We start from the raw sequence: 11,368 nt of genomic DNA, 5'->3' as shown, positions 1-11,368 counted from the left end.
TCACATTGATGCTGAATACTTGTGTGAGGGGACTAAAGCCCTTGCTGAGAAGATTGAATTCTCTGATATGCAAGCAGCCACCTACCTTGGCAGAGTAGGTACTTATTGGAATGCATTTATGAGAAATGGGACATTGCAGTCTCCTCACCTTTCTTCTAGAAATTATCATGATGCAGAAGATTTTTGTATAGATTATGAAATAGCATTAAAGAGATTTAAAATAACTGGAGCAACTGCTACACTTCCAACTGTCAATATTGGAAGATTGCAGCCACAATTAGATGCTTACAAATCATTAGCTAAAGCTTTTGGAGTAACCCCAAATCCTGAAGTTATAGTGGCAATGTCTCAGCTCTAATAACTAATATTTGAGGTAACCTTTTTAAATTTAAAAATGTGATAAATTAAAATTTTATGTATAAATGTTAGATAATAAATATCACTATAAGAGGTGATATTTATTTTGAAACAACATATTATATTTACCTTTTATATCTTAAACACATAAATATAAATCAATTATTAAATTATAATCATATATAAATATTCATGTTATATAGAATTTTAAATTTTATTATACAAAATCATTCATGTTATATAGAAATTTAAATAGTCTTCATTATATAAAACTAATAAAAAAAATTATCAATTGTTACAATAATTATATAAAATTTTTATGCTATGTAGAAATTTTAATAATAAATTTTCATTATATAAAGATATATATTTGATATAATGTTTAATAAATCCTTGCAATAATAAATTAAATTAGTTTAATTTATAAATTCTTTTATATTATATTTACCTTAGAAGAATATACATTGTATTACTTATTAAATCAATCATTAAATTATACTACTTAGAAAATAAATCAATTATTAAATTATAATTATATTTAATATGTTATATAGAAATTTAAATTTTATAATATTAAATTTTCATGTTAAAGTAATTTAAATACTAAGTTTATATTATATAAAGATATATTTGATATATGTTACTAAATCCTTGCAATAATAAAATAGTTTAATTAATAAATTTTTTATAACTATTTACATTCATTATATATGCATTCTATTTTTAATAAAAAAAACAATTATTAAATAATTATTTCTGGCCAAATAGATGGTCCACTCACTGCTCCATGGTCCAAACTAATTTTTAAAAATAATTGATTAGCTACCGGCAGATAGATATTTGAAATCAATAGATACTATTTATTTTTATTGTATCGGATCATGTAAAGATACTTGTCCATATAAATTAATTAATTTTTTTTCGAAACTTCTTTGTTCTCTATTTCCTCATTTGAATCTAATATGTCAAATTTTACACTTGCTAAATTGAGCGTATATAAATTTGAGGAAATTTTTATGTATCCTAAGCCATGGTTGAAGTATATTCTTATTGCTTTAGCACCAATATGTTCTTAATTACTTCAATTTCATCCATGAAAAGAAATGATAAGCTTTAGGAATGGAAAATCCTATGAGGCTGGGAAATAGGGATTTCGGAATTTCTATCTGCAGTATATGTCGAAGTATTATTTTTAGAACTATATTTTCACAAAAACTTATGATAAAAAATTTTTTTTTTAATATATATGTATATATATAATCTGCATTATAAAATAAGACCTACATCGTTAGATAAAAAGACGACCGACAAAAATTATTGAAGAATAAGAAAGGTTTACAAAATTCCTCACTTTTCTTTCTAAAGGTTAGTTCACGAAACGTATAATGTCGAGTCCTCTAAACAATCTGAATGTTACGTATGCGTCTTCAGTTAGCCTTTATTTAGCGTATCTTGAAAAATATAATATAATTTTTATCCTTTAGTAATGAATTCATTTGCATCGATTAAGATGTTCGATGAATTGCGTTTTTGCAAAATTATTTCCAATTTAAAGATAGAACATGCTGAAATACCCAGCTATTTTTGTAAGTTGCCAAACTTTTGTTAGCTTAGAAAACAGGTTCTCAAATCTTATTTTTCAATCGTTTCAAAATTAATAATAGTGTTATTAAACGCCAACTAGCGGGTTTTTTATTATTAAATGTTGGATTTGTATAATTTAATATTTGGTCGCTTTTATAATTTTAAAAGCAATATGGCTACATTTCGCCTAATATTAAATAAATATGACATCGTAAATAAATGATTAAGTAAGGTATTACTATGGTAGTACTTTTTGGTGACATTCTAAAATCTGATATATAAAGATTTATGTAATTTAAATTTTCATATTGCTTTATAGCATCTCGTAAATCTTTTATAGAATTCTTTAATTCCCATTACATTTAACATATCATCAATAATAACGTGTTGAGGTATATCATACGTTTTAAAACAAAACATTATTTTTATGAAAAATATTTTTTTATATTTGTATATATATACTCTTTTATTTTTTTTATATATATATTTATTTTTTTTACCTTTTTATAAATTTGTAAATTTGGATAAAATTTTGACTATCGAAAAGAAAAGTCAAAAAAATTTTATTTTTCCTTTAACATCTCCCATATCGAACGACGAATTTGATAAGTATTTCGTTTACTTTTTATTTTTAACATAAGAATTCAAGGTAAGGATTTTTCCTCACCCGGGGCACCATGTAAATTGTAAAATTAAAAATTGTAAAACTTATTTTAACTATTTTATTATTCTTTCTTTTCATCCACAAAATTATATATATATATATTTTAAAAGTTAATTGAACAACTTAAATATAAAAATAAATAATATTCAAATTTAAATCAATCAACATATAAAATAAATAATATTTAAATTTAAATCAATCAACATTCCCCCTCTTCTACAAACAACGAAGCTTCTTCTCAGCAGTCATCGAGAGCTTGTTGTCCTAGAAGTTTTTCCTGTTTCGATTGTACTCGGTTTAATCTTGGTTAGCGCATAAGAATGTTCTCGTAGGCTTGATTCTATCACGTAGGTTTGATAAAATCGTTTATTAGAGTTGCGTGAGTTTGTACGTTTATTGTAGACTTGAATCAATTGCGTAGGTTTGATAAAATCGTTGAACGTTATCGTTGGTTTGATATCCTTATCGTATGTTGTTCACATTTCTCAAAATTGTTATTATCATTAATCCAGTTGAATATTGGAATTTGGAATAAATCGGAATATATAATTTGGAATGCACGAATAAAATTTTGAATTTCGGAACAATATGTAATAAGGAAGGATAATTTAAGGAATAATAAAATCCAAAATAAGGAATGATAAATCATGATGATTATTATATTATTTTTTAGGTGTTAAGTTAATCATAGCGTTTTATACTTTTAGCGTTTTATGCGTTTTATATTTTTAGCGTTTTATATTTTTTGCGTTTTATATTTAAATTTTAAGCACGTAATCTTTTAAGTAATCAGGTTTATTTTTAATTCTTATTGGTCTAGTAATTGGTATCTTAATCTCATTCTTTGTGTCCACACTTCCCCCCTTAGAGGAATTTTTAGGGTCAATTTCATAAAATTTTAAACTATTGTAACATTCTCTTTTCCTTAACTGATCAATATGCCTACTTACTATCCCTTTATCAGTATAAACTTGAAACATGGTGTTACTCTCTTTAAGCTTGATGCTGCCTTTGCACCACGTATCATCACCCTGTTTCTTATACCAAACATAGTCTCCTCTATTAAAAGTTCGATTTCGTGGTAACGACATGAAGACTTCACCAACTTTATCCTCCAAAGGTTTTAATAAATCCCACTTTATTCTAATGTCGCGGTTAAACATTCTTTTGGACGGTGTTACTCCCGTAGTGTCATTCGGCGTGTTTCTATAGTTGAACAAAAATCTGTCCAGCGCAGTTTCTAAGCCAATCTTTATGTTTCTTTTCATATGAGCTTTAAATGTTCTCACCATACGTTCAGCTTGTCCATTAGATTGCTGATGGTAGGCCGACGTTAGTACATGTTTTATACCATAATTGCTACAAAATTTTTCAAAATCTTTGCTCGTGAAATTGGTACCATTATCTGTAACAATGGTTTCAGGTATACCAAATAGTGAAATAGTTTTATAAATTTCCTTTAACGTGAATTCAGTCGTAATACTCTTTACCGGAACTATAACCGGAAATTTACTATAAGCATCAACAATTATCAACCAATTCTTTGTAAAAAACGGACCCGCATAATCTATGTGTATCCTTTCAAATGGTTTAGTTGCTGCTACCCATGGATTTTGTATTTTCTTTGGATTGTCATGATAAATATTACAATCATCACAACTTTTGACTTCCAAATCAATGTCGTTGACCATACCAGACCACCACATACGATCTTTGGCTAAGGATTTAATTTTACCTGCTCCCAAATGACCTTCGTGTAACGCCTTCAGTATGTTCTTTCTCAGACTTGACGGAATTATTATTTTGTCGCTTTTGTACAGACAATCTTTAATGATACTTAGTTCTTGTTCAATATTTTCATAAATTTTATTTTGGATAGGCACATTATTTCTTATGTCACTCATAACTTGAGATAATTCAAAATCTTTGGATGTTTCATCACGTATTCGGTCAAAACTAAGAGGTATATCGCCAAAGTCATTTATAATCGCGATATCATCAATAACGTCATCATCAATTACTTGTGGTAGTCTTGAGAGGCAATCGGGAACAACATTGTATTTACCAGCTTTATATCTGATGTTAAAGTCGTAACCCCCCAAAATTATACTCCACTTCTGTAACCTTAATGACATGGTGCTATTATCTTTGAGCCCTTTGGTGAAAATATGGATTAGCGGCTTGTGATCCGTTATAATAGTGAACTTAGTCCCTATCAAGTATTCTTGAAATCTCTTGATAGCAAACATAATGGCCAAAGCTTCACGCTCAATATTGGTATAGTTTGTTTCGGATTTTGCTAAAGTTCTTGATGCAAAAGCTATCGGTTTTTCTTTGCCATCTTTTTCAGTGTGAAACAAAACAGCTCCTAAACCTCTTTTAGATGCATCAGTCGCAATTCCGATAGGTAGTTCAGGATTAAAGTACGTCAAAGCTGGAGGAAGACTAATCAATGTCTTTAGATCATCAAAACTTTTGGAGTGTTCTAAATTCCACTCCCATTTTTCTTTGTTAACAATCTTGTATAAAGGATCAGCTATTTCAGCGAAGTTGTTCAAAAATTTTCTGTAGTACCCGGCCATACCTAGAAACGTTGACAATTCCGCGGCTGATTTTGGTTCCGGCATTTTAACGATCGCCTCGATCTTGTCATGGTTGGCGTCGATGTCGTGTCCTAAGAACCTTAGACTTTTTTTGAAAAATAAGCTTTTTGCAAAATTAGGCACTAAACCATGAGATAGTATTCTTTCAAAAACCTTCTTTATGTTGTTGAAATGAACTTCGTCACTACTTCCCGTAATTAGTAGATCATCAATATAAAATATGACATCTTTCATGTCACTGAAAATTTGATCCATAATTTGTTGAAAAATCGCAGATGAAGTCTTTAACCCAAAAGGAAGTCTGGTAAACCGGTAGTACCCCCTGTGTGTAGATATAGTTAATATGTCTCTGCAGGTTTCATCAATGGGAATTTGTAGGAACGCATCCTTGAAATCTATCTTGGTGAACTTCTTCCCTTCCTTGAGCTTAGCGATAAGGTCATTTATTCTTGGAAGTGGGTATCTGAAGTCCTCAAGGGCTGGGTTGACAGTGTCTTTGAAGTCGGCGCAAACCCTAACGCTCCCATTATCCTTGTAGACAGCGGTTATCGGACTTGCCCATCGGACATCTGTTACAGGCTCAATGATTCCATCTCCTATCCATCTCATAAGTTCTCTAGTAACAGCGTCTATCTTTGAATAAGGTAACCGTCTAGGTGGTATGATTTTCGGTTTGGCGTCGTTACGTAGATATATTTTGACATTCCCTTTATTGATCGGTTTTTTAGTCAGTTTAGATTCGCAATCTTTTATTAATTTCTTTATTTCATCTTCATAGTTGGTATCAATGTTTGCTATAAATTTGTTCAAAATATTACTGAAGGCATTAATCCACATACGTCCCAATAACGCATTTTTATTAGATTTAACGATCACGGCTTGCAAGTGTTTGGTGATACCTTCGTAGGTTACTTTAACTTGAGTGGCGCCAATAATCTTGATTAAGTTTCCATCATAAGCTGAAAGTTGTAGAGTGGACTTTTTAAGATCTTTAATACCTATTGGTTTAGCCATTTCATGAGGTATAATTGTAAACTTGGATCCCGTATCAACCTGCATAGTAACAACAGCATCATTTACTTTTAAAGTGGTCATGAACGCATTATCATTATGTTTAAACTCAGTTAAATTGTTGATATTAAAATCACTACCATTATTATTTTGTGTAGGGTTATATTTTTCTTCAACAATCTCTTCAATGTTCATGTTACAATTGATGTTACTTTGATTCACGTCATTATATTGTAATGGTTTTCTTTGATTAATATTTTGACTATAATTTTTCCACGCATTATTTTCTCCATTATTGTTATTATTATAGGATTGATATTGATAACCATATCGATTATTATATTGACTCTGATTTCTTTGATTGTTGTAAGACCAGGAATTGTTTCTCCCATTATAATTATTGTTTTGCCAAGTACCTCTACCATAATTGTTTGAATTGTTATTGTATTGCCAGGCATTGTTTCTATTATAATTGTTTGCATTATTGTTGTTGTGCCACATGGAGTTTCTTCCGTAATAGTTTGAATTGTTATTCGAAGATTGGTTATTACGAAAATTTCTAGAGTTACCCTCACTGTCTCGAAAAATATTGTTTTGATAGTTTCGGCTAGCACTATAATTAGGCCTAAAATCATTATAATTCCTCTTCTTAAAATCAAAATTTTCCTTATGAATGTTACGTCCATTATAATTAAAATTATTTTCTTTAAAATTATTACGTTCATAATCATTAGAATTATTCTCATTATTACTAAAAGTACTTTTGCATGGTATTTTATCCATGTTTAAATTGTAAAACTTTTTATTTTTATCCAATTTTTTATCATTATCTACATAATTTGTATCGCTAACGTCTGGTTTAATATTGCTGCCATCTAACTCCACTCCTAATTTCATCATCTTATCTAAACCTTCGTGCTTATGTTTATTTAACTTCCTTCTAATATTATCATTTAAAGAACAAGTTATTAATTTCTCAATCATTCTTGTATCGTTATCAAAATCGCATTTTTTATGAAGTTTTGAAATTCTAAAATAAAAAGTATGGAAGGACTCCTCGGCACCTTGTACCGCTAAATTAAAGTTCTTTATATTTACATTAATGTCCTCACTTGGAATTAACAGTTTTAATTTACCAAAAACAATATTAAAGTCTTTTAACTGTGCTTTAGAACATATCGACGTAACTTGGTCTACAATCTCAATTGGTAAGCTGCATAGTAGTGTCCTAATTTTAGATGAGTCTGACTCAATATGTCCTTCAAAGTATGTTTCTATTAAGTTAAGATAAGTCTCAGATAATTTTCCTGATAACTTGGGAAATTTAGGAACATATTGAGTGTGTGTAAGAGTTAATTTTTCGTCCATTATATAATTTTATTTGAGTAAAGTAAACCTCCTTCTTTCATATTTAAAAGAAGAATTTTTAAATCTATTAAAAAGGTTTATAAATTTGTCTATATCAACAATTTACCTTTGGTATGAATTATTTTTGAGTCAACTAAATATTGGGAAATAAGTAAAGTATTACTATATTTTTTATAATTAGCCAATGTTTGATCTTCCTCATTTATAAATGAGATTTTAATTTTTTTCATTAAATTATCATGTTCAGCACTTAACATTTTAATTGACATAATTAAATCAGTAAACATATTTGGAAGGGTAGAGTATTTAATTATGTTAATTTTTAAATATTTGTTAATGCTCTTTACCCTGTTATTTGTATATTGTTTAAAGTTTAAATGATATCTTTTCCAAGCATCGGACCATTCATATCTGATATGATACCAGCCAGAAAAATAGTTATTTAATGATTCAAGATATAAATTAGTCAATTTGTGATAATTTTCAAAATATATGTCAGAAGACTGTGCATCTAGCATGCTATACAACATATGCTTCACATTATTAATCATATCATTAGGAATATTCCTTTTTTTGTGGGTAACTTCCCTATCCTAAGCTCTGGTTACATGTTTCCTACCTACATAATTCCAATTGAACATGAGGGAATGCCCCAATGCAAGCTTTTCTCCCAGCACAATCTTTATCACTAACAATGACCTTTATATGTCCAAGCTGAATTCAGTTTTTTTAAAATTTGAAGCATTTGTGATGCTACATCAAATGACTCCGATTTGACAATCCATACACATATAATATGTGATCTATTATTTCCATCAATTGATACCAAAATATACACAGGCATATGCCTATTATTTAATCGATATGTTGCATCCACACATATAACTTCAGGATATTTTGGAAAAATATACTGCATTTGATGAGTTTGATAATATATACCAATTAGATTCCCATCTTCAGTATATAATTCCATATTAGTGTCATTATTAACTTTATCTATCATTGTAATTAAATCATTATCATAAGTTTTTTTTCTATTTTTGTCTATATTATGCAAATCTCTTAGGGTTATAAACTTTCCTTCAGAAAATAGTTTATTTTTTATTTTGGATTTATTTCCTCCTGTAGTTATAGCTTCAATTACAAATTTATACTGTGCTTCATTAAGCTTTCTTTGTCTGGGTAATGATTTGTATAAATTTTCATCTAAAATTAGATAGTATTTTTATAATCAAAAAATGCATTTTTCATTTGTTTTAAAAACATTATTTCATACTTTTATCTTATATATATTCTATCAAAATTTAATAAATTAACCCTATAAGCCTATCCATATCACTAAGTTAAATTATATATTTATCTTAATAATTTCAAGATTATGTGCCTTTACCATGGGGATGATTGTGATTTTCATGCATATCCTTGACAAATAATTTGTTTTTCATAATTTGCAAATGGAATTGACATCCTTGTTTTATAGACATGTAATTGCGTAGACCTATGGATTTTGTATTGTACTTTCCAATACAAAGAAATTTTATGCTTTTATATCTAAATTTTTCAAAAAGAGGTGATTTTAAAATTTTTGAATCTGATATATAAAGATTTATGTAATTCTCTTCTTCTAAATATGAAAGAAGGAGATATATTTTTATCCCATAAAAATTTACAAGATGCTATAAAGCAATATGAAATTTTTTTTAAATCTATTAAAAAGGTTTATAAATTAGTTATATCAACAATTTACCTTTGGTATGAACTATTTTTGAGTCAACTAAATATTGGGAAATAAGTAAGGTATTACTATGGTAGTACTTTTTGGTGACATTCTAAAATCTGATATATAAAGATTTATGTATTTTAAATTTTAAAATATACCCCCAGGAAAAAAAACCCCCGGAAATTAAATCCCCAGGAAAAAAAACCCACGGAAAAAAATTCCCCAATAATTTTTTTTCATTTTTATAGAATTTACTTAAGACCGGTCTACTCTTCATAAAAAAATTCTTAAATAAGAAAAACTGATGTTTAAATTGGTACTGGGAAAAAATGCCTCAGTAAAATAACTATGTATTGTAAAAAAAATTTCCTATAGTAAAAATACAATACCATCTTTAAATATGATATTAAATAGACTAAATTTGACAAAACTTAGAAATAAGAAATGTTTATTTTATTGGTAAATCATGATTATGTATATATAATTTTATAATTTATAATAATAATTATATTGGTTGACATCGAATATTGAAGGATATCGCTCTTATAAAATCCGGAAGGCTTCGCACCCATCACGGTATTCTTCGCAAAGTTTCTTTAGCCGAATCTGGTTGTTAGAACTCTGCGATTTTGTTTTAGATGTCCAACTACCTACGCGCCATCTTTCAAGTTTGGTTTCGTCGGCAGCCACCTCGCATTTCATTTTTTTAATGAGTACCCAGATTGATGGGTGTTTATTACCAACCAGATTAGAAAAACGATGATTCCAACCTTCGCATTGATTATTTGTTCGTTCTTCATCTGAGAGAGTACACTGATTCACGTTCCAGGTTTCTGGAGGAAATCGAGGCTCAATTCGACGTGTTTGGGATTGAGAATTGCTTCTCATGACATTCCTTGATACTCCATTGACATAATTTTTATCGAAATAATCGAGAATGTCCTTACCATTGCTCGGAGTAACTGATCTAAGGAATGTCATTGCATTATCCATATCACATAACGGAACGAATGCTAAGCCGTCCATCATGCCACAAAAAAAACTTAGAGTTTCATCCGTCCTATATTCGCTTTCCAGACCCAGCTTCTGAATTTTTCTATGTGTACTTTGACACAAATGGTAAAAACATCCTCTAATTACGATGTGATCCCCTAATTGAAAAAATAAATATAAATTATTAAACATATTAATAATCATACCAATGATACTCTTAACCGCGGTCATAGCAGACTTTTCGAAATCCATGTATATATATAATGGATCAGGAAATAAATCCCTTTCCTGACATTTAGACATTATTGTTTGATATATTATTTCATATGTACTTTGAGTTTTTTTCTGGAGTACACAATAAACCGCTGTAATAAAAATATTGTTTATTGCTACTCTAATCACATATAATTGTAGAAAATTTTTTCTCCAGCAAGATCCATGACAGTAAGAGGAGGTGAGGGTGGAGGAAGCATGAATGGTCTATAAGCAAAAATTTGATGAGGTCATAATATTTTTAACAAATTATTAACTTGCAATTGTATATATACCAATTCAATATAAATTATTGCTAGAATATACTTAAATATGAGAGTGTATAAAAATAATCTCAAGGGGTTTTTTTTTCCGGGGGTTTTATTTCCTGGGGGTTTTTTTTCCGGGGGTTTTTTTCCAGGGGTTTTTTTTCCTATTACCGTTTCAAATACAATATAAAAATAAGGTATAATATCAATATAAAAAAAAGGACGATGGGAAAACAAAAGAAACAAGTGGAGAAAAACTTAAAGAAAAGAAATAAGTTATACGGGACAAGAGGGGGGGGGGAGGTAGAACATAACAACAAGCAATATGACTACTTTTCTTGTATATTAAATAAAATTTGTAATGTATAACTTTTATCTCAATAAATTTTAATAATTTTTGGTTGGTTCTAAAAAACTTTTTTCTCAGTGCCTATATAAAACATTTGAAAGAAATGTTACTAATAAATGTTCCAATTTTCTATAGGTTTAAAAAACATTTTTCCCAGTGCCTATATAAAACATTTGCAAGTAATGTTGTTACTATTAA

The 11,368-nt window shown here is 28.7% G+C and overlaps 1 protein-coding gene across 1 annotated transcript; it reads right to left on the bottom strand.

Annotated features, from left to right (window-relative positions):
• Positions 1–9,850: 9,850 nt before the first annotated feature.
• On the bottom strand, positions 9,851–10,680 carry LOC135924883 (uncharacterized). Its single transcript, XM_065460011.1, has 3 exons — positions 10,633–10,680; positions 10,507–10,588; positions 9,851–10,458 (listed from the first exon to the last, which is right to left on the bottom strand). The coding sequence occupies exons 2-3, from the start codon at positions 10,550–10,552 to the stop codon at positions 9,851–9,853; spliced, it is 654 nt and encodes a 217-aa protein (XP_065316083.1). The 5' UTR covers positions 10,553–10,588; positions 10,633–10,680.
• Between the last annotated feature and the right edge of the window lie 688 nt (positions 10,681–11,368).

The sequence above is a fragment of the Gordionus sp. m RMFG-2023 genome, chromosome 2, assembly GCF_954871325.1.
Source record: "Gordionus sp. m RMFG-2023 chromosome 2, tfGorSpeb1-WG-v2, whole genome shotgun sequence".
Taxonomy (NCBI): Eukaryota; Metazoa; Nematomorpha; class Gordioida; order Chordodea; family Parachordodidae; genus Gordionus; species Gordionus sp. m RMFG-2023.
Note: the sequence above shows the minus strand (reverse complement) of the source record. Positions and strands in the feature narration are given on the sequence as shown.

What these genes read in the sequence shown, in the direction of transcription:
- LOC135924883 (XM_065460011.1), bottom strand. Translation starts at nt 10,552, where the DNA reads ATGGATTTCGAAAAGTCTGCTATGACCGCGGTTAAGAGTATCATTG. An exon ending in CGCGGTTAAGAGTATCATTG is followed by an intron (nt 10,459 to 10,506) that starts GTATGATTATTA and finishes TTTTTCAATTAG; the next exon opens with GGGATCACATCGTAATTAGA.